The sequence below is a fragment of the Crocuta crocuta genome, unplaced genomic scaffold (genome assembly GCF_008692635.1).
Source record: "Crocuta crocuta isolate KB4526 unplaced genomic scaffold, BGI_CrCroc_1.0 scaffold159, whole genome shotgun sequence".
Taxonomy (NCBI): Eukaryota; Metazoa; Chordata; class Mammalia; order Carnivora; family Hyaenidae; genus Crocuta; species Crocuta crocuta.
In genome coordinates this window covers 508070-532640 of record NW_027533263.1, presented here as the reverse complement: position 1 = coordinate 532640, position 24571 = coordinate 508070, and the positions used below count along the sequence as shown (strand labels likewise).

At 41.2% G+C, this 24571-nt stretch overlaps 1 protein-coding gene across 3 annotated transcripts in view; it reads right to left on the bottom strand.

Annotated features, from left to right (window-relative positions):
• Nucleotides 1–9326: 9326 nt before the first annotated feature.
• Nucleotides 9327–24571, bottom strand: part of SPATS2L (spermatogenesis associated serine rich 2 like) — a 170121-nt gene continuing 154876 nt past the window's right edge. For all 3 annotated transcript variants that reach the window (XM_077747593.1, XM_077747592.1, XM_077747591.1), the window contains 4 exons: nucleotides 18804–18913; nucleotides 16161–16263; nucleotides 13116–13336; nucleotides 9327–10225 (listed from right to left, as the gene is read on the bottom strand). In XM_077747593.1, the coding sequence (XP_077603719.1) occupies nucleotides 9830–10225; nucleotides 13116–13336; nucleotides 16161–16263; nucleotides 18804–18913 (830 nt within the window). In that variant the 3' untranslated portion in view covers nucleotides 9327–9829. The remainder of the gene's footprint in view (nucleotides 10226–13115; nucleotides 13337–16160; nucleotides 16264–18803; nucleotides 18914–24571) is intronic.

Sequence of the window (24571 nt, the reverse complement as noted above, 5' to 3'; positions counted from 1 at the left end):
GCAAAGTGCAATTAAAAGAGGTGTGCTTGTACTCATGGGTGATTCTGTGAATAGCCTGCTTTTCTTTGCTTCTAACAGTTTAAAGGAAGTCTATTTAGCACATCTAGTCTTTATAAGAAGAGAATTTTGGAGTAACTACTAGGCAATGGTGCAGCCTAGGTGGAAAGAGACAAATACTCCCTTTGGACCATGGATAGCAGAAGTCAAAGCTAAATTCAGAATGCTCAAGTAATTTGAAGATTACTTTAGTTTGGGTGGTTCCCTGGGGATTAGGTACTTTTGCATGAAATCATGTTTCTCTAGATTCTGTAGACACAAATGAGTAACTCATCATAACCCATTGGTCTTCCTGGAAGATAAAAAATAAGAAAAGAGAAAGTATGCTTTATAAATAATAGTTCAGTGTCATTACTTTGGAAATGTAGGTTTGTGCAGTTGTTGGGTCAGAGGACACGAGAAATTCTTACGGTGAGTAGGATCTTTAGTTCCTGCTCACATCAAAAAGATACATGACTATGCAATATATGTTGAAAACTGTTTTGTCCTGATTAAAACTGGTTATTATATCATGGAGAGCCCTAAGTCTGGCAGTTTATATTTTATATTTTTAAATAAAATTTGTTCCTTCAATATTGCATTATACAATACATTGTAATATTTTATAAAGTATTTTCATATACTTTATTTTATTGTGTTCATTTTGCTTTTTAGTTCCAGCAGAACAGTATAATGAAGGTAGTCTCTCCCAATTCTTTAAAGATCAAGAAAATGAGTTTTAACAAAATAAGAGCTGTATACTAATGACATCCCCCATACCAACCACCCATATTGGCCCTATAATCTGGTATCGGCAGAATGACACAACATCACTGACCAAAGGAAAAGCCAGAGAGAGGAAGTAGACTAAAACTGTGAATTTGTTTAATATTTAAAATTTTTGAGGAGGGAAGTAGTAAACTATTGGATAACATGTCTGTTTTCTCCTAGAGAGGGGATTCCATTGCCTCTATATGTGTAATGCCTCGTACGTGGTAGTTGTTCAGTAAATTTCTAAACAGTTAAGGCAATCCCCAGCTTCCTCTCCCCCTACCCCTGCTCCAATTATTTTTTAAAAATGTGTCTGGTAGCCATCTTCAGGGGGTGTGGAAACTGATTTCCAACCTTGCAGAGCTGACACTGTCAGAACAAAAGAGGTGGTTGTGGAGGTTCCTTAGTAGGGTGATTATTGCTAATGACCAAAATTACCATTAGTAATGACCGAAACAGATAACTTGTCAAGTTGTTTAAAGTAATCCAGAGCAATGGATCACAAGATCTGAGTGGTTGGTGCCAATACTATCTGACTTCTGGGAAAGAAAAAAAGCAGTCTGGCCTCTCTCCTCCTGCTTTATTGCTTCTGCTAGAATTGCTGATGCAATTTCTTTTTCATTCACAGACTGAGTCCTATTCCAGTGCTAATGCTGAAAAAATTGTTGACTCACTTCCCAGTCTGTGGTTAAATAGAGTATAATTATTATCCAGCCATTCCTTGATTTTTAAAGAAGGAATTAACATACAAGTATATTTGACTTTACCTGAGAAATTGTGCATACAAAGGTTTTTATTTAAATAGCATTTTGAATGTGCACAAAGACTTGTGGTAGTAAATTGTATTGTAAGGGGGAATGCTCACATTTGTATGAATTTAAGGGTACCTTAAAAAAGATTGCCCCGTAGGGGCACACAGGTTAGGCTTTTGACTCTTGATCTCAGCTCAGGTCTTAATCTCAGGGTTTTGAGTTTGAGGCACCACCCTGGGAACCATGTTCAGCCTGGTGTTTGACCTTGTGCTGTGTGTGAAGCCTACTTACAAAAACACAAACAAGCCACAAAAAAAAAAAAAAAAAAAAAGGATTGCCTTGTACCTGCAATCCCCTTTGGATAGCTTTAATCTATATTTGGTAGGATGTGGGTTAGATACTAAGTGGAAAGTATGAATTGGATAAAATGAAGGGAAAGAACTTCTGTAGCAAATGGAAAGTATTTTCAAATTATTTACATATGTGTATTCCTAAGTTAACTAGGAACTTTCTAATGATGGAAAATACTGTCATTTTCTCATATGCGGAAACACCCTTGAAAACTGTCAACAAGTTGCTGACTCCTCAGTGAAGAGTGGATGAGTGATTCTTTGTTGAGGGCTGCAGTTAGTATGCAGGATTTCAAGCCAAAAAAGGAAACATCATGAACAGCTAACAGAAAAAAAAATCGGTTTCCAGCTGTTTTCAGAATTTCCTATTCATGGAATTTGGTTGGTAGTGCAGCCTCAAAGGAACCATTTTCACTTACAGTCCTGTCAGCCTCATGAACTACACATGGTTTACACATTCTTATACATTGTTACAGAATAGCTAATTTTTCTTTGTTCACATGTGTTTCCTTGGACATCCTGTGTACATTTTTATATTTGATAGCTGGACGGTTCCTGATGTAGGCTCTGGCTAAGACAAATAGAATTTTACAGCAACTGCCAGTCAGTGTTCTTCCCTACTTGTTTATTTAACAACTTTTCATTCTGTATTGTTGCTTCTCATACTTTTCGTTTCCTTTTCGTTTCCTTCCTTTACCCTGAAGCCCTCATTACCTTAGTAAAATTTTGCTCAGCTACGGAAATGAACTGGGGGCCTGAAGCTTAGAGGAGAAACTTGTTTTAAACAGAGAGCATGTTACTGAAAGAAAAAGGGAGTATATTTGCTAAAGTTGGGAAAAGGCAACTATTGCTTCTGTCTGCCAAGATTTCTTAAAACTTTGGATATTCTGCTTCAATAGCTGCTCTTTCAAGAACTCAGCCCTTAACTTCTTGGTTTGGAAGATGTGGGAACTCAACTTCTATGCAGGTGACAGAAACAGACCAGGGATTTCAGAAGCTATATATTTTGACTTTAGCTGTGGGTCACACAGTCTGAATTTGATAAGCTAGGCTGAACCAGTCAAGAACCCAGCGTAGCTGGGAGAACAAGGCAACATGTGCCTACTCATCAGCTCTGTCTCTGTTTCCTTCCTCCAACTCCCTTTTACCCTCCAGGTGAGGGTTTTTCAACATTGACACTATGTGACATTTCGGATAATCCTTTCTTGTGGGTGACTGTTGTGTACTGTAGGATGTCAAGCAGCATCCCTGGCCAGGGATCCCTGTGCCAGTTGTTATAATCAAAATGTCTCCAGACTTTTCCAAGTGTCTCCTAGGGATTGGGAGTGGGCCCAAGATTGATTACCCCCGGTTGAGAACACTGCTTTAGTTCAGTGGCTTAATCTGAGCAAAATAATCATTTCTCCTAACCAGGGGCCATGGAATACCGAGGAAACATTACAGCTGTCCACCACAGGCAGGAATGGAGCCATGAGAATTAAGGGATGGGATGATACCAAAGAAAGGATGTCTCAGGCCTGCCAATTAAAAAATGTATCCTTAGTCCCCACTTACATTTTTGGTTTTGGTATTGTAGGGGCCAAGGGCAGGCTGCCTCAAGATGGACCACTTTGGCATGAAGATTATTTTCAGCTGAAACCAGTCAAAACCCAGCAGATTCAGGAAAAGTTCCTGTTTTCCCCATCAAGGGCCTAACCAGAATTTAGATAGAGGACTTGCTCCAAGAGAGAGCACTCACCATAGATATCTATATAATAATATGAACTAGACACCCTAGACAGGCAGGAATGTAGCAAGGCCTCTGTTTGATCAAAGTCCTCTATGTCCCATATTTCTGAGTGGCTCAGCAAACATTTGTTTACCATTTACTTTTTTTCATCTTTCTGTGAATTGCATTCCTTCCCTTTGAAATCCCAGACCCCTACCCACTTCTCCTTAGTTCAGGATGACATATATACCTCATTTTGCCTGACTGGGGAATTTCATGTCTGTGTGGATTCTCCGTATGTATGAAAGTAAGATTTATTTTCTCCTTTTAATCTGCCTCATGTCAGTTGGATTCTTAGTCTAGCTAGAAGGACTTTGAAGGGCAGAGGAAATTCTTTTTCCCTGACATATAATATTAAAAACATTTTTATTTGCTGTTCTGATCAAGCAACCACCTAATAAAAACGAAGATGTAATGGGGCGCCCGGGTGGCTTAGTTGGTTAAGCTTCCGACTTTCGCTCGGGTCATGATCTCGCGGTTCGTGGGTTCGAGCCCCGCGTCGGGCTCTGTGCTGACTGCCAGCTCAGAGCCTGGAGCCTGTTTCAGTCTGTGACTCCCTCTCTCTCTGACCCTCCCCTGCTCACGCTGTCTCTCTCTCTCTCTCCTAGAAATAAATAAAACATTTAAAAAAAATTAAAAAAAAAACAAAAAACAAAAAACGAAGATGTACTCCCCTAAGTCCTTTATATATTGACATACTTCGTGCACCACCCTAGAATGTAGGTATCTTATTATTGTCATCCTCAGTTTATAGAGGAGAAAACTGAAGCACCGAGGGGTTTGGTAGGCAACCTAGCAGCTAGTAGGATGCTAAGGCAGGATTCACATATGAATGTTATCTTCCTGGAGTAGAGGCCCTTAAGCACTATGGTGGGCTTGCCACTCCATTTCTGAAGATGTGTTGGATAGGACTTTTGCATGCCGTTTAGTCTTCTGTGTGCTGCATAGCTATTATTTATTTATCAAATCCTTGGCTAGTGCTTTCTAAGATTATGCCAGTTATCAACTCTTTTCCCTCTGGGTTCTGATGGGGTGGCCTGCCCTTGGGCCCTACAGTTCCAAATCCTCTCCTTATTGCCCTGCTTGTGATCCAGGAGCTGGACCCTATAAGCAGTTCTCTTTAGCCATCTGGCTTTGTCACTCAAGGGACACTGCAGGAGGGAGGGAGGGGCTTTTTCCTGGTTCAGCGCATATCCCTGTGTTCTCGCTTCTGCGGTGCTTAGCTGGTGTGTGGGACCCCCAGAACCCCTCACCCCCAGTAAGTTTTGGCAGTAGCTTCCAGTCCTGTAGGTACCCCTGCTGGCTCCCCAGATAATTCAACGGTATCTCTGCTGGTAACCCCAGCCAGATTCTCAGTGAGTTCAGTGCACCCCTGAAGGTGGACCCGTGGCAGACTGGCCAGCACCTTCTCTGGGGCTCCTCTCTGGCTCTCCGAGTACCCCACAGGTGGCTTCTTGCTGCCAGCACCTCAGTGAACTTCCTGACCCTCAGTGGGCCACAGGCACACCCTCCTCTAGAAGAGCAGAATCTAAGCCTACGGGGCCAGTGTGAATAGGGGTGGGAGGCTCTCCCAAACTTGTTTTTCCCTTGTACAGTCTGCCTCAACTCCAGTGGTAACTGTCCCTGTAACTGCTATTCCTGTACTCTCTAGTAGCTAATCCCTTGTTACTAATTATTTCTCCTCTCATTCATAAACACATACACACATACACAAACACACATAAAAAAGAACATATATATATAAAGTTTCCCCATATAAATTTATAAAGCTCTCCATTCAAATTACTTTGTGGTTACTGTCTCCTGATTGGAACCTGACCCAACAAAGTGCCAGGAATTATTCCAGGTGGTTTGCAAAGATTGACTTGTTCCATCCTTATAACAAACCTCAAGGTATGCATGGTTATCAGCCCATGGAGAAACTGAGGCAATGAGATGTTCAGAAACATGGCCAAGTTTACACAGCCAGGAAGCGGTGGGGCTTAGATGTGAATCCAGCCAGTCTGCCATGAGAGTCAAAACTTTAGTAGCTCTGTTCTCTTCCCATCTTCTTTAGAATTGACTTACAGGATAATTTTACATTTAGACTCCAGAATGTTCTAGGCATATTGGAATTGACCACTCTTTCCTATCTGTTCTCTTGTATTTATTGAGTTCCTACTGGCACTGGCAGAGGGGTAATAACGTTATTGGCCAGGTTGTTACATAGTGATACAAATTTATAGAAAGTGTATGTTCTCACAAGAGACTAGGAATTGGTAAATCCTAATCCAAATTTAAGCAACTGAAGTTAAAAATAGGATAGTTTTCTGTTTTTGATGGGAAGCACTTTTTACATTCATTTTCTGTAGAAATTCTTTGGTCATTGTTGCACTTACAGTTCTGAAATAATCTTTTTTTCTGTGTGTAAGAAACACATATTTTCTCAAGGAAAGAAACAAATGTGCTTAGAATTGATTTATTCCCTCAAAACTGTGTATGGCAATGTCACCTGTGAGACCTGAACTTAATGGTAGCACCAAAAGCTGTGAAAAGTAGAGTTCACAAACAAGGGGTCCTCTGAAAATCAATCACCAAAAATAATTTATAAGAACTTGCATGATGAAAGCAACCTTGTGCGGTTCTTGGACAGCATCACGGGGTCCAGACCAGACTGCCCTTTGCCTAGGGGGCTGCTGTTATGGGATTAAACACTGGTTTGGACTAATCTTCCTTCAAGGACTGGGGACCTACTTCTTTGAAACTAAGAATAGACAGAAAACTTCCTTAGGATTTATAAAGCCTTGTTAGAAAAAGCAAAAGGATGAAAAAAAGTTCCTTGTAATAGCTTGCAATGAATAGTATTAAAATCATGCTTCACATTCTGAGGTAACAAGAGAATCTCTGAGACTTAGCCACTCTCCATATTTTTTTCTCACCAAATTAGAGCAGTTAGGATGGTTCAGTACTTTCAGGGAAATGCTAGAGCAGTGTATTAGCCAGATGAATGATTTAATGGTGATGATGAGTTTGCTGTGGAAATGTGGGAGCAAGATAACTGGTTCTTTCTCTTTTGTTTCATTTTTTTGGTGTCGGAGGTAACTCTGGAGTCCTAGCCCATCTGTGCCTGCATTTTAGGTATGGCCTCTGAAGCCAGTGTAGTAACAAAGGAGCCAGCCATTACATACTTCTTGGATGCTCTCATTAGCATGTGTAGAGAAGTGAAAATCTTACCATCTCTAGACACAAGAGGGCACTATAAACAGGGAGGGTAGGGTACAAGGTACAAAGGGAGGGAGGGAGGGAAAACTCTCAGGCAACTGGATTTAGGGGTTACATTTAGGCATTGCTACCTCTAGTCATTAATCAGTTCCCCTACTCCACCTCCCCTCCCCCACCCCAGTTGCCCTAGGAAAAGAACTGACCAGGTCCTAGATTTCCTCTTCTCATGATTAAATTCAGATTGAGGCTCAAATCTAGGCTTTCAGAGTCACAGTTCCCAAATCTCTTACTTTGGCAAAAATCTGCAGGTCGCTTTTGGTCTGGCAACTCTTCCCATTAACCTCATTTGATGTCGCTTCCCAAGGAATATTTAATTAGAATCTCTTTTTCTGATGCCAGCAGAATTGAACTACTTGTGAATTAAGCTTTAAATTGGATATGTTGTGTTTCTAGTTTCTTCCCTCAAACTCTCATAATGACTTTTATTGAGGGTGAATTTTGTATGACTTCTGTTGAACTTTCTAAAGAGTCTTGCTGCATTCAGCACCCCTAGGATAGGCTCAACAGGACAGAGCTGGAGTCTGCAGAGATTCTCAAATGGAATGGAAATTCGGAATGTAATGGGAACCCGACAGGGAGGTTTGAATTTCACAGATGGGGTCTTGGTATAACGTAAGTGAGTTTTGAAGTTATTCGATCTTCATGGGTATTAAAATGTTTTAGCCTCCACTGAAGACATGTTTAAGAATGAAGCATCTATTCTTCTGGCTATTGTGCATTAAGCAGAGACAGGAGAGTGCTTCTGCCTGTGGGTTTTTTTTTTTTTTTTAAAGGAGTTTAAAACATTTTAAAAGAATGGCAGAATGCGGCCCAGATAGGATCACAATGGTTCCACCTGAACAGACATAATATAGTATTTAAATGGCCTAACAGTGGCACTACAATATTGAAATTACCATTTCAAACATACAAATTAGTAAATGCTCACATGCCCAGGGTCTCATAAGAAAGGCAAAATCTAGGAAGAAAACATAATTAGGTTTAAACATTTTTAGCATTCTGTCTTATTTCTTCTCTGTGACCTGGGAGCATTTGCGATGTGCTGAGGAGTATGTTTGAGCTGTCTTAACCCCAAGAGCAGTCAGTCAAGGCTGAGAGTGGTGGGCCCCAAGGCTGACAAAGGCAGGTACGCTCCTGACCTGGAAAACCTAGTGTTTTTCCTGCTGCAAGAATTACTTGACTCATCCTTGAAGGGGTCACATATTAAAACTGACATTTTTTCAGTGGCAGGCCAAATCTTGTTACACAAAATTTGTGTCAAGTCCTTCTGTCTTGTGAAACATAAATTCAGGGCCTCAGATGGAGTAAACAGGGAACGCCATTCTGAACATTTATCTTTCTTATTTGAACGAACGCCTCCTCCTTCCTTCCTTCCTGGAATGTGACTTAACATTTAAAATTCCTATTAAATCTCTGGGTAAATCCAGAGACTTCAGAAAGCTCTCCACGGAGAAGGCAAACATCCTTCTGCACTCGGTTGCGTGGCATGCAGGCTCAGCTGCTCAGCGCCGCTCTGTGGAGGGGAGCCACTGAACCTGGGCTGCCAGAAAAAATGTTAAGGCTGAGCTCAAAATAAGTGTTTGCACTTGAAAGAGGCCAACCAATCTGTAGGACACAAGCAAGCTGGAAGGGAGCAGTGGACTTCCCTAGCTGCTCTGCAAAGAGAGGGGACGTGGGGTTCTGTGGGGCTTGGGCCCTCCAGTGTCCATTCTCCCTTTCTGAGGAATCAGAAGCCCGTGTGCTTCTGGGGGGCTAGGCTCCAATTAGTCTATGCACATCTTATTTGCTGCTTCCCCCNGGTGATTGGTGTAGTGACAAGCCTACCTGCAATCTGGGCCAATGGTTTTCAAGACCCTTGCAGGGACATCTGATAGGACACTTGTTCCCCGTGCATGCTATCTGCAGAGCATCTCTTTTCTTCTAGACAGTGTAGGGCATGGACTCGAATCTTTGAAGCAAGGCAGCTATTTGCCACCACTCTGAACACACTGTTGGCCTACGGAGGAAGGAGAGCGGAGGTAATCAAGAGAAATGAGCTGGAGCCCTGATCAAATTGGACCCAAGTCATACTTTGTTGCTGGACTTTTCAGTCACTGAACCAATAAATTGTCTTTATTGTTTAAGCTAGGCTGAGCTGAGGTTTATGACACCTGCAACCAAGGTTTCCAAACTACCACATGGTGTCTCAGACGACTGGGGTGCATATCCACTTATATGTGGGCAATGTACTGGCAGGGGCCATTGTGAAGCATTATTTTTTTCCTGAAAAAATATTTGCCCTAAGAGAAGGAATACTGTGGAGAGATCTGCGCCACAACCTCTCAAGGTTTCCTGAAAGTACTACATTTAATAATAAAGTAGGCATCAATAAAAAAAGCAAGCCAGGTGTCAAATGCAGCATATTTTAATTTGTTTCAAATAAAGCGATATATGTATATATATATTTTTTCAGAAAAACACCAGATGTTAAATTCTACAAAAGCGCATGTGTCTTCAGCAGATCATGTTTGTCTGATCAGTAAGGATTTTTTTCCCCAACATTAACTCTCTAAGGACAATCAATGGACTGACATCACTGCTACAACACAGGTTGCTACTGAGCCTCTGATCTTTAGCCACATCTTGATTTTCCTAACAAATGAGTAAATACTGCCTGGCTAAAATGCTGCAATGTCCTGATGAGAAAAAGCATCAACAGATCAAGCAAAGCCATGAAAAGTTATGAAAGCAAGCTAGAGCTGATTATTAGAATTAGTAAAAATGATTAAGAGAGGATGACACAACCATATAGGGTTTGTATATTTTGATTGACTCTCTTTTGGCAGCGAATTGGGTCAGCACCTCGGGAAGGGAACCAAAACAGAGTGAAAACTGCTTTTTTCTCTCCTAGCTCAGGCCACCAACGTCACAGCTGGGACTGAGAGGACCGCGGCATCTGTGGAAACTTCTATTCTTGTAGGGCAGAGATTGCACTGTGAAACCCTAGTGACGTTACCCCGGAAAGGCCTGGCCTCCGAGTTGTCTACAGTGTGCTGCCTTCGCCGGGGCTTTTCCAGATGGACTGGGGCCTCGGGGGTTTTTGTCCCCAAGGGGGCTTCTTGGTTTTTGGCACCACCTTTGTTTTTGGGACGGAAGCCATTGTGCGGCTGTCTTCTGTGTTCATGGCGGTTGTTGCCCTTCATCATCAAATCAGCTTCATTACCACTGCCCTGTGGCTTGGCAGACCCATTTAGCCGGTTGTTATGGTACTGTGGATTAAATCTTCGTCTTTGGCTAGAAGACCCATTCTACCAAAAGAAGAAAAGAGACAGGTATTAGGTGCCAACAAATCGCAGATGACATCGGGAAAACTAAATTTCTAAGCCACATGTAAGCTTTTTTTTACATCCTAGAAGACAACACGCAAATGAGGTCAAGCTGATAAAATCCTCAAGCTTAAAGGAACAGTGGACAGTCTTACAAGTGGAACTCCAAGAGAGTTACTGATGTTGGAAGAGAGATTTCAGAGTAAAAGACAGACAATTCAAGAACCAGGATAAATAAACCCCATAAAGTATGCTTAAAATATAATGGAATTGATGTAACACAGAGGCAGGATAACGATGATTCTCTACCATGAACATTTCTTGGACCGGGGCGCCTGGGTGGCTCAGTTGGTTAAACATTCCACTTCCACTCAGGTCACAATCTTGCTGTTCATGAGTTCGAGCCCTGCATCGGGCTCTGTGCTGACAGCTCAGAGACTGGAGCCTGCTTGGGATTCTGTGTCTCCCTCTCTCTCTGCCCCTCCCCAACTCACACTCTGTCTCTCTCTCAAAAATAAATAAACATTAAAAAGTATTAAAAAAAGAAAATTTCTTGGACCTTCTAAATTGACTATATGAATTCTCACTATATGTATGAGAAAAAATGTAAAATTCTGTTTAAAATTTGGTTTATAATTTTTCTTCTCTAAAGCAGTTTTTCTATTTTTATTATTTCAAAACAAATATCATAGTTTAGAAATATTATCTTGGGTAAGTACAAGGATGGGGTGTATCTGGTAGATCTTGGCAGGATACAGAAGTAACATGTATTTTCATGGAGGTAATTAGTATTTCTAAACCTTCTGTAGTTCTCAGCCAACGAGTTTTGAAACATCATACTGGAAAATTGGCAGCCTTCAACAAAGCAGCAACCAAGAACATAAATGGAGGAATAGAAAGGAAGCAATGGTTAGCTTCTCTGTCTCTGTACAAGGGAAAGACTTCTGAACTCTGTGAGGTCAAGTACAGCCGACATTTATTGAGGGTTAAAGTGTGCCAGGAATCAAGGAAGGTAGCATCTCATTTATCATCACACTTCCCCTTTAAGGCAGATGCTATTATTTGCTTCATTTTATGGATGAAGACAAGGAATTTGAGGGACTTGCCCAAGGTCTACAGTTAGAAGGTGGTAGAAACATTCCCATTTCACATATTGTCTCCTGACAAGATTCCATAAAGAGGCTGTTCCATGAACATAGACCTTGATTGAAACTCAAATCTCTACTATTAAAATGTGTAATCTTATTACTTACAAATTGATAAAGTTCTAAGTTTGTGCTTTGTGATGGGATGGCATAGGTTTATGGCAGACCCACCCTTAATGATTTGGGGTCCAGGGCAAGAGCACAAAGGCAAGCCCATATACCACCTGAGTGAATACTCTCTTCCTCCCTCTGACTCCTTCCCACACTGTGAGTGGGCCTTGCACAGATACGAATATGGACACTCCAGCCTGCACGCTTAAGCTATGTCCTCACACCCACGAATAATCATCCTTTGGACTTAGGCGTGTGCATACTGGTGGTATGGTCTGCCCGCAAGGTGATATATCCAGGAAAGTGGTCCAAAGAAATCCTGAGAGCAGGCATGGTGCCACTTGGGAATAGAATTCCAGGATCTCAAGTACTTGGAACACTTTCCTGAAGGGAGAATACAGATTCTGAGTAGCGACATCTGCTTGGTCTTGCTCTGTAGGGACGGCCGTGGCTGGTAGAGTGCCAGGAGGGGTTACTTCAAGCACAGGGCCTGGTACAAGGGTCTTTCTTGCCTGGGTCTACAGGGCTCTGGCTTGTGTGTATGTTTCCATTTAAACAAGCCTTTGCCTGAAATACTTTGCTGAAAATGATAATAGTGAGCTGAAAAAGTATCTATGTGGATAGCCTTTAATCTGGCTGCATTTGTTTTTAAAGAAGTGAAAGGGAAGCCCAGATTAAATTTTAGACTTAATTTTAGTTGGGGTTTAATAATGACCAAAGAACAAAAGCTGTGAGGATATATTTGGATGGCAAGTAACACAGATTTGATTATGATCTTCAGCCCATGAATATATGAAATGCTCCTTGTCAAAGTGCTGTTTTAGAGTTGGTAAAGACACCTGGGGCCAGAGAAATGCCTGTCAGTGTCATTAATGAGAATTCTAAAAGACCTCGACCACAAAATCCAACAGGGCACTTGTTAGGAAACCAGCATTTTGGAATGCTTTAAAAAAGTCTCTTTATTTGAGCTCTCTTTCTTAGAAATCATGAAAGGTGTCTTTATAGCATGCCCAATGTCTGTTATCATCACATCCCATTTCCTGTCCATTCTCCTATGAAAAGAGGGAAATCACTTCTCAAGCATATAGTGGAGGAGCGAAGGAACAGAGGAAGACTGACCTTTGGACACTTATATTTTTAGGTGTTATGGCAGATGAGAATTGATAATGTCATTTTGAAACATATTCTCTTTACCAAAAGCCCAAAAGAGAGAGAAATTTGAACAAACTTTTGACCTCTTACTGATAAACTACACATCAATGGGAACTGAAGAGTCTTCAAAACCAAATGCCAGATTCCTTCTCACCAGCAGTGTCAGTGGCCAGGTACAGAGACTTGTTCCCACGTCTGTGTGAGTCCCCTCTGCACATGGGCCAGTGACCAGGGCTTGGGGGTGGTGGCCACAAAGACACAGGAAGAGCTGGCTCGTTCAGGCAGACTCTGCTAATGCCACAGTGTATGAAGGACACTTCCTCCACCTGGAAGTGCCTGTGAAGTGCGGACGGAAGGACCAGGGGAGTTCTGTGAGGCCAGTGGCTGATGGAAGCCTTTGAGGTCCGGCAGGTGGTTTCTGCCTGGCACCTTACACCGGGGTCTGCCTCCCCAGAGCTGCTTACCTGCTTATTAGTTGGCACGGCCTGGTGAGAGCTGTCAGCGGCATTGGGAAGATTGCTTGCCATTTTGGGGTTTCCTGCTTTACCCTCTGAGGGCTTGTTGTGATTGGATGATTTTCGGGTAAAGTTACTCTGTTTTCCAGAGGTTGCTGCGTGGGCGTTCAGCAGTGGCAGCAGGGAGCTGCAGGGAGTTCTTGAGGAATAGTTGTTCTTTGGGTGTGTAACTGCAACAAGAAAGCACATGGTGTTATGGGCTGTGCCATGGACATTCCTGCTTCAGTAACCGGTCAGAAGATGGGAGAAAGTGAAGCTTTCGTAAAAACATTTCTTTCTTTCTTTTTTTTTTGAAGATGTTCTTTGAAAGGGCACTTTTGTGTGTGGGAGACCAGTGAAGTTCTTCTGTGAGAGTCACTGAACTGTGATTACAGCATAATTACCCAAGTTGGGTAACATTCGTAGGAAATAAGACATGTCTGAGCAACTTTACTAATATTCCTTAGGTTAAGCACCACAAAAGGAAGAGAGACAATGAAATCTTGGCAGTAATCCATTCATGCCTGTCCACAAGTATATTTTGCCTCTTGGATTCCCCATTACCAAAGCCATTCTTGCCCTCCTTGTCAGACCCGTAGACCAGTGTGTGCTGCAGAGACGCAGAAAGACCAGGAGGCACATGGACACCTGGCTCGTCAGAGCCACGATGTTCTGTTGGGTGTCAGGAATTTTGTTAGCCTGGGTCATGCATATTTTGCGACAACAGGGCCAGGCCTGCCAGCCCCAAACATGCCCTAAGGCATCTTGCATATTCCACAAAAGCCACATTACCTGGTCTTTTCTCAACCCCATTTTCTACAGCTCCACTGCAAATGTGCACCAATTCCAATGCTAAAGTCAATGCAGACTAATCAGACAGATTCCCAGCAGGCTCAGGCAGGTCTGCTCAGGTGTTTATTATCACCATTCCCGCTGGTTTTGAAGGAGGTGGTTTTTGATGGGATCATTTCTGTGTGATTATGCTGAATCAGGGCTGGAGGGAATCACTCAAGGATAAAGTTATGACCTCCCTTCTCACAGTTCACCAGAATTTGACTGCCTTGCTGGACAGTAAGACATTTGATTCTTAAAACTGTCACCAATTTTTAAAAGCAATTTTCTCTGCTACCCTTGTTGGATCAGACTTAATCCTAGGGTTCTTCCAGAGGATTAGCAGTGACTAGTAGGGATCATAGAACATTAGAAATGGAAAGGACAGGGATGCATCACTAGTCCCCTTATTGATAGGTAAGGTGTGACAGCACGTTAAGGGCTGTCTGAACATGACCAAGGGGTTTCGGTGGCTTCTGTGCTCACTAGATCAGTTTCATGGGGGTCATTCTTTCCTACAGCTCAGGGACAACTATTTCTGGTTCATTAGCTGAGGGTTTTCAATGTGCTCTCAACAGGGCTGATCTGGAAAGAGCCTTTCGAAGACTACTGTCTCCAACAGGGAAGGCTGTCTTTCATGTGGACCCTTGGAATTTGGTAAGGGACGGCTCCTCCCACTAGATGGCACTGGATGTGCTCTGGAGGAAAGCAGGTGAGCTGCACCGCCCACCCCTCCTCAGTCACTTGGCATCAAGGTCTCACTCATCATCAGGCTGAAATGGAAAGTGGCTTGGGCAGTCAAACTGCCAACTGTGGAGCAGACTGCTTTTTTAAAGATGGGGCAAAAGCTGGAGGTAAAGAATGATAAATGGGTATATTCTTACATCAGGGAGGGAACACACAGGAACAAAAAGGGAAATAATTGAAGAGAATGCAATATGGGGACACTTGGCTGGCTCAGTTAGTACAGCATGCGACTCCTGACCTCGGGGTTGTGAGTTTGAGCCCCATGTTGGGTGTAGTGATTACTTAAAAACAAAATCTTAAAAAAAAAAGAAATGTAGTCGGAAAATCAGACTACTGCCAAAGATATGTGAACAAGGATGCTCACAGCAGTGTTACTTTAATGGTGAAAAGTTGGGAGCAACCTAAATGTTCACAATCAGGGGACTGACTGTTCATGTCAATTATATTTATATAAATTATGAGTTAAATATGTTGACATGGCATAGTCTCAACCGTATGTTATAAAATGGTAAAAGCTACACATATTACTATATGTTATGTAGTATAGTATAATAAATTGTAACATGTAGTGTAATTATAGATGTAATATATGACTTACACAAATTAAACTTGCGTAAAAAGATACACAGAAGTAATGCCATGTTCTATTTAACATGGTTCTCTAATTTTAGATCAAGCTTTAGATCAAGAAAAAAAGCACTTTTGACTTTGAAAAAAGAAAAAGTGCAGCCAAATCTCAAATTTTCAGCTGACTCTGAGGTTGTGGGTATTCCACATCCCTCACTAGTCCTTTCTCCCTTGTGCCTGTCCTTAAAGCCATTTCACTGTTCATTGCCACTTTCCCTGGTGGGTGGGCTGGAGTAGGAGAAAAAAAAAGATCAGCCAATTGTGTTGCACATTAACTGCTCTAATTAAGGCTTAATAGCGAACAAGACTAAAGCTAATGGCTGAAGCGAAGTCTTTCATTATCTGCAGACTTCACTCAGCACAGAGAGCCGACCGGGAGAGGATCCCAGCACTGCTGAGCGGCGCACATAAGACAGCTGGGCCCTTTACGACAAGAGCCGATTGTTCCCAGACTTGTTAGGGAGACTGGCTCTCAGTGTAACAGGTCTCTGTGGAACCAGACTATTTGAAATCAGAGAGGCAGTTTATCTGGCAGTGCTTAAGAAAAGTTTGCAAGAGATATAGACTAGCTGACCTGTTCCGTTCTGCTTAATAAATCCTGGGGATTTACTGATGGGCAGTGGCATTTGAAGACTCTACGTTCACATCTTGACATTTCTAGTGACTTGTGTCATGACCTTAGATCATTAAATCTCTTTAGACCTTGCTTTAACCCCGCTGGGGGACTGCACACCTGACATTTCCAATATCAACTCCAAATAGCACCAAGCTTACTCAGACAGAATTATTTAGCAAGTATGCAAAACTCACTTTCTCCGCAGAGCATGATTTGGGCCTTTAGCTGTTCAATGTCACAGGAGAACCGGGCAGCTTTCCCGAGCTCTTCATCATATTTACGCTCGCTGACAAAGTGCTGGAGGAAAGAGAAGTAAAACAGGAGCCCCACAGTTACAGAGATGACTGAGGCACACTGCAGATTCATTCACTCTGCTCTTCGCTACCACCGATCATGCTAACCAGGAAGGCAGTCATGCTGATCCGTCACTATGTGGCTCCATTAAATCAGGCTTGGTCTGACCTGTCTGAAGCATGATCACCTTCTTGTTCTGGGAATAGAGGAGGGTCCTGTCTTTCCCTTGCCTAGACTTGGAGAAAACCGTGATGAGGCAAAATGTGTGTCTGGCCTTGTGTATTTAACTTTTAGCAACCCCGCCCTCCTCTGAGCATGTTTTGTCCTCTTACAAATTTGGGGGCTGCATTCTGGTCATCTTCCTAATTTGGCCAATGGTTTACTAAGGTATTACCCGTCGAGAGAAGACATGTCATCCTTCCCTATTGTAACAAGGAGCCAGGAACCAGGAAATACAAAAACCCTTTAGTAACTAGAAAACATTATCTCGAATGGTAGAATTTCAAGTGCTGTTAAAGGAAGTGGGAAAGAGATTATTTTTCAATTCATTTAAATTTTAGATCTGTATGTAGATGTCAGAGTGAGAAATACAGAAATAACTATGACTCAGTCCCTCCTGAATTTGCCAGGGAGTTTACCACAAGGCAAGGGAAACAGATACCACTAAACACAATATAAGGTAGAATGTGGTAGGTGCTTTAAGAAAATAAAAGAGGAAAAATTATTTCCTACTGAGGGGAACAGAGAAAGAGTTTTGTAAGAGGGAGCGTTTGTGCTGGAACATTAAAAAAAATTATTGATCACTTACCAGACATGGGCCAAATTCTTAACAGATAATCTCATTTTCATCTGATCACATTATTACAAAGTCAGTACTATTATTATGTCTATTTTATATAAGGGGAATCGAGGTTCTAGGAATCAAAGAGAAAAGCAATTTACCCAAGGTCACAGGAGCTGGGCTGTTTGACTCCAAAGTCTGTGCCACTAACCATTTTACGATGAGTGGGATTTTGGTAGGCAGAAATGAAACTTGGAAAATAAGTAAAATTCAATAGACTAGGAAGCTGGCAACTTCATATTCTTCACCTGATGTTCTAACAAGGGATGAGAGCTGGAAGTTGGAATACATATAATGGAGTCCAGTTGTGGATTTTATTCTGATGGGAAGGGTGGACCAAACTGGGGGAGACCAGACCTGCTCTGGGTGTAACTCTGGTCTTAGGGTGGATGACCAGGCTGGAGGGAGACAGTGGAGGGAGAGAGACTAGTTAGGAGGACATTGCAATTGACTGGCTGGAAGCAACAATGACCAGAAGAGCAGATGAGGAAGGAAAGGCCACTAGGACTTCACAGGACCCTTGGAGGAGGTCCTTATCCTCATGAGGCTCCCTTTCATGCCTGACCAGGGCAGAGAGAACTCAAAAATCACGTGCCACTTTCTACCATACCCAACCAGTTTTCTCCCTGGATGAGTAGACAATCCTACTTACAAAGCTAGTAGTGGCTGCATCCTCAAAGTACTCTAGACTCTAGAAGTTGGTTAGAAGCCAAGTGTGTGTATACATGTGTGTTTGTTTAGTATACTAGGGAAAAAGAAGAAGATAAAGGAAAATGTATAAATTGTAATTTCCTAGTTTGTTATAGATACTTGTTTTTGTCTTTCTGGTAACCATTTCTTTTTTTGGTTATTGTATCCCAGTGCAGTTTCAGAGATCCACAGTGTTGGTGGGTCTGTCAATCAAGGCATCCCTTGGCTGAATGGTGTATGTGATTCAAGTGGAAGTGAATCAGAATCTCTTTCTTTGAGATGTGAATCAGGTGGGGTGGCACAAAGAGTGATGACATCTGAAGGTCACTCATTCTAATGGTGCCCTGAAGAGTGGCTAGTAATTACTGCTGCCTGTATTATCCAGGTGGCTGCCTGGGTTTCTGCCCAAGTATAGCCTGGAGTCTTCAAATAACACTTTGGTGAGCTACACTCATATTCTTTCAAATTCCACTTGTTCTTGAGCTTAGCCAGGGTCAGCTTCTATTGCTTACAACTGGAGAAATCCAATAAATACATATTTGTGGGTGGTATTCTTAATAAAAGGGCAAGTAAGCTAAAAAAGGATACAGAAAAGAAGTCGCTGTATATTGTGTATGCTTTAGAATCCTTACTGTTATACTACATTCATATTCACTGTATATTCACACGTGTGTTTATATACGTACACCTAAATTACATATGGTGAAAATAATATCCCCCATTCCAGCTGTAATTCATGGTTGAATAGATTTTATTTGGGCCAGTCTCCCTGACTCAGAAAACAGCTTCGTACTTCTCCTCTGCAATAATATATCCTTTCAAACCATAGTGTACTTAAATACAGTGATTAGTTGGTTCTTCGCCCTTCTGTATGCTCTAGTTCAACACTGTGAAAGAGAGCTGGGTGTATGATGTTAGGTCCTCAAAGAGCAGCACTCTATGGATGCAAAACAAACATAATGGTGATCAGATCTCTGTCTCAGGGTTCAGGCTGTGATATTTTAGAACTGACCTTAATTTCTGCCCTGAGTTCAGCCAGCTGCATCTCTGCCATCTGACTGGCTAGATCCGTCAGTCTCTTCAGTTCCTCTGCTTTCTTCTGACGAGCAGTCAGGATTTCCACTGCCAAATAAGACAGAACACTACGTTAGGGCCAGAGGTCTAAACATATTAAATGACCTTATTTCTTGGTATCAGTTCTCTCTCAACACACTGATCGCTCTGTTGGACCATGACTATGTTTTCTGAGTTGGTCACTGAGGTGGGTTTTCCCCTGGTGCTCACGACCAATCACTCATTTCCCTACGACCTTATCCGCCAATCCCCAAATCAAACCCAGTCCCTTCTGATTCACTGTACACCCACAGTCTTCTTTGTTTTCCTCACTGGCGTCTGATCTCACTTACTTAATTTGGACATTTAAATTTGTGCATTACTCAGAACAACTATTACCAAAAAAAGAAACTTAGTAAAATCCTATCTGAATGATACTGCAAAGATAAGGATTCCACTAAATAAAAGCCATTCTGTGTGTCCACTATTAAATTCTAACAGTATCAGACCTTTAACACATACTTATTTAGAGCAACTAGGTTTATTACTGGAGTATGACATAAAAGTTTTACTTTATTGGCTTTATGTGAGCTAAAAAAAAGCCTCTGCTTTTGATACTCTGCAGATCTGTTTCCATTTTTGCAGTCAGAGAGAAGTTCCAGACCAGAGTGTCTTGTCTTTGTTTTAAGTGTCCCCCATGAAAAATTTCAAGGTTAAGTCAAAGCCTGCTTGAACTGGATTTGTGTATACTCTTTAGCGTCTGCATATGCGGAGAACACACCAGGGAGTTCTCTGGTGCCATATTTCACACATCTGTCAGATGACCTAAAGGTTCAAGTAAATGTAGTAGTCCACAGGTGAGCGTGTGTGTGTGTGTGTGTGCATGTGTTTCCCAGAAGATCACAGAGCTCAAAAGCAATGCATACAAACACAAAGGGTGAGATTTAAATATTAAATCTCATCTTCCAATAGATAACGTGTAGTTCTCTAATTTAAGTCACATATGAACTACCTTCATTTCTTTTGGACAAGCATTTTGAGTTATAAGAAAAAAGAAGTCCATACAACTAAGATGATATGCATGTTGGATTCACATTCCTTTCTTGGCTGAACAAAGGCCAACTACTTTATTAGACCAGATTTATAGCACACATGCGGAGCCAAATAATATGATTGCTGATTGTAAGAGTTCTTAATTTATATGTCAAAAACAGTCACTTTAAAAACTCCTAAAAAAGTTCAGAAGCAATCAAGAGTTAAGATTTCCTGCAAACTATAAACCATTCTGCAGATAAACAGAGAAACATTGCCTTTGTATGCTGATACCAATGTTGAACTGTCAATAAAATAAGTAATCTGTAACTCATAAAGCCTAATGGTTTGCCAAACTACTCGAGTCATGCTTTGATTATTTACCAGGACTCCTCCTGACTCCCATTTACAATACCATGCAGCTGAACAGAGGCTGATTTGTGCCTATAGTCTTTGAAAATACAGAGGAGCTAGTGTAAAATGTGTCCCTATGATGGCTGTGAAAAGAACTTCCATCTGAACATGGACGCTGTATTACTGAATGATGTCCCAGTTACCAGTCAGACTAGACGTCACAAAATGGTGGCCTACTAACATTTTGGGCCATAAAGTACCTATGTTTTGTTTGGTCTACACATTACTTTTACAAATTAGTTGTCCACATTTGAAAATTAGGAGATTCCATTTGGAAGCTGGATTACTGGCTTCCCTTAAAATACTGGCATTTCTGGCCAAAGTTAGCCAGCATTCCCATGTGGCAACCATTGGCTACCTCTGAGCTGTTGTCCATCATAGATGGAGCATGGCACCCATAACATAATCACTCTCTGCCCTGCTCATTGATATTACCAGCCTGGCCCCTGTAGGCATCTCCAATCATGGCAGAGGCTGCACTTTACTGTTCTTTGTGTCCACACAGCCTTGGACCTGGTACAAAGTGGGTACACACTATGTATGTTTGCTGAATGACTGACTGACTGACTGACTAACTGAATCAATTCATTATTTAAAATAAGGAATATGCAGAGGGGCGCCTGGGTGGCTTAGTCGGTTAAGCGTCCGACTTTCACTTAGGTCATGAACTCGCGATTCGTGGGTTCGAGCCCCGCGTCAGGTTCTGTGCTGACTGCCAGCTCAGAGCCTGGAGCCTATTTCAGAGTCTGTGTCTCCCTCTCTCTCTGACCCTCCCCTGCTCACGCTGTCTCTCTCTCTCCTAGAAATAAATAAAAACATAAAAAGAAAAATAAATAAAAGGAATATGCAGAGAAGGACAGAAGTTCCTTTTCTACAAGGGCCACTTATATTTAGCACTTAAACCTTTGGCTGATTATTTGTCTTGTCTGCCATTATAATTCACCACAGGAATGGGACTAAAGTCTGGAGTATGAAAAAATGATTCTTGAGTGGGAAGAAGAAACAAAGTACTTTGCTCTTGCAAACATAAAAAAGATATTCTGAAGGCCTAGACTTGATGAGCAGATAGTGAAGGGGTCAGGAGACCCTTAACGACTGCACAATTAAACAGATCTGACTTTTCTTAATGGATCATTTGTGGGACCAGTGACAATTAGGGATAATTTTACTTTTTGAGAGAAACTTGGGCCTTCACACAAAAGATTTTGTAAAAATAAATATGTGTGCCCTAAAATAGGAATGCAGGTGCAAGATCACCAATAAATTCCGAGTTTACTCTCATGCAAATGTTCATGGAAATGAATAGTTTGCATCAGCAAGTGTTGGGATGAGTTTTACATACAGTCTCATTAACATTTCAAAGCTTTTCATTATGAAAAAGGCTTAAAACTTGAGATCTAAAGCCAATATTCTGTGAGGATACCAACATTTTCACCTCAAAAACATCAATCACAGACACAAAAAGCAAAAACAAAACCAGATCAGATCCTAAGATTCATTGATCCCCAAATTTAAAATAGAATAATAAGTTATGTTTTGCAAGCACCATCCTTTTGGAAATCTACAGAGGGAGACAGTTTCATAAAGCTTTAATTTTCACTGCATTCTTGACTTCATTAATATTATTCAGGTGCTCTTATAAACAGTATCTGGTATGCTGAAATCCATCTTCTCAATAGGACTTATACATTCCTTCAAGTTTCTGGAACACATTGGAAGCTTGCTCTTGTTGCCTGAACCATGGAAGAGTTTAGGACTTATCAAATAACTTTCCTTAGCAGGGAGTGAAGTTGAAATGGGCACAAAGCTTTCAAGCACAAAGATTCTTTGAAACCCTTTTTAATCTTGGGAATCCTGTATTTTTACCTCATAATATATCCCTGTTTCTGTTAATATAAAGTCATGTTTTCTTCCCAGACTGCCAATCAATTTGATACCCCAAGAACACACCTATTTTGGCCTTCGACAAAATTTCCCTCAAACAACTTTCAAAAAAATTTCCCTCAAAGTCTGAGACCACAGCATGGCACCATGCTTTGTTTCTTCATCTGTAAATGTAATGATCATATATGCCTTGCAGGGCTATTGTGGCTAAATGAAATCACTGATGTGACATGTCCAGTGTCCTACACTAAAAAATGCTAACCTCAAATGTGATTAATAAAGCGAGATACAGTCATCTACAATATATGTCCTCTTTCTGCAACTACTAATATTGGATCCGACAGCCTACACTTAACTAATTACAATAATTCATTTAACAAACATCATGAAGTACCTACAGTCTTCTCAGCACTGTGTTAGATGCCATGACGGATAAAGGCGCTTATGTCATAATTGAGGAAATAAGGTGTATAACATGCAGCAAATAGAAAATGAGGAAAGTACTCAAGATCATAGATGAGCAATCTCAAGACAGTGGTTGTAAAGACAGTTCAGTTCTTAGTGGAGGGAAATTCAGTGGTTCCTTCTGCCTGTGGAGAAGACATACAGTTGACACAGGCATGTCACCTGTGAGATGCTGCATAACCCCTTTGGACTCCATTTTCTGGCTGTCATATGAGAAGACGGGACAGATCTCTTTACAGTAAGTGCTTTTCCCTTCTTGTACACATAGTGTGTCAGGCACTGGGCTAAGTGCCCGGCATATATTTTCTCACTTTATCTTTACAAAAACTAATTGAGATAGATACTATTCTTATCCCCCCTTTTCTGATAAGTAACCTTGGACTCTGAGAAGTTAACAAAATGGTTCAAGGTCACACAGCCAACAAATGGGTGGAACCTGGATTAGAACTCAGTTCTGCTTGCCTCCAATGCATGCAAAATGGCTTCCCCAGGATTATGGGCAGTTCTAAAACCAGAGCTATGGCATCAATTACTGAAATCAGGCAAACCCTGCCAACCGTCTTGCTATGCCAGCTAGGTTGAAAGCTCCTTATGTGCAGGTCCCAAAGTTTGGTGTTTGCTGCTTTAACCCAGTTTCTGACAGCACATAACACATTCGAAGCACACAGTACATGTTTATTGACTGAATGAATTTTAAAAACGAGGATGCTCTCCTGAGATACTCCAAATCCCACAGGTCTTGGCACCTAATATTACTATCTCAAGGAGATAGAATGAACATGTGAAATCTGAGGTCTTTCGTTAATTTGTTAGAAAGTGACGTGCTACACAAACATTTGTGTCTGTGCTGGCTGTTAACATGTTTATCAATAGGACATGAAACTGAAAAGAAAAAATAAGCTATACCTGAGAAACAGGGAAAATCCCAAATCATGTGGTAATCAACTTTTACTGAAGAAATCAACAAATTTCATAAGAATAAAATAATTTCACAATCAAAGGGATTGCATAACTACCTAAATATTCCACAGCTGAACCCTGGATCACACTGAGTTTTATTTAATAAAACTTGCTGTATTTTAGATTCTAACATGTTGCTTAAGATTATTTTTAAAAGATTGTGTAACAAACACACTGATAGCTATTTCCCATAAAAGGTGGCTACTGAATTACGACCAAGGGCCAGGCAAGAAAAATACAAAAAGAATGAAGCATCTGGTCTGATACTTCATTCTGGTGAAAAGAAAGGCATTGCAAATGTGAAGGAATTTAGCTGAAACCAGGTGGAGGTACAGACTGGCATTCGTTCAACTAACAAGGTAACATTTGGGAAAGGATGAAAAATTTTAAATGCCCAGGAGATAAGAACTGGAAAAGTAAATCCCAGCTGAAAAACACGATTTTAGGGTCCCCATGAACATCAGCATGCTGAATTCGATAAGAAAGGGCTCAGCAACTCCACTTGTGGCTTGGTGTTGAATCTGACTGAGCAATCTTGTCTCAGTTAAAATTTCCAGCCCATGAACCTCAGCCTATTTGAGATAGTTTAAATCTGTCCTACTAGCTGTTGAGCTACCTTACAACAGTGGAAAAATTCAGAATTAGAAACAAGTATAAAGGTAAAACCTCAAACCAAAGGTACGCTGATATTTTGTGTTAAATTTAGAAGTTTTGCAAGCATCAAGATCATCTGAATGTGCTTATTATTTAAACAGTTACATTATTACATTAAACCATCTCATTTGTGATTTCAACTTAAAACACATAATTGATTTTCTTTTGAGGTGTTAATCTGGCAGGTGTCAGCTGATTTGACTAAGTTTGTAAAGAGAAGGGAGAGTGTTTTAAAAAAACTTCATATTAGTGTAATTCTAAGTTTGAATTATTAATCTTATAAGAGCTGCTTAAAAGCTTATAATATGTTGCTCTTAG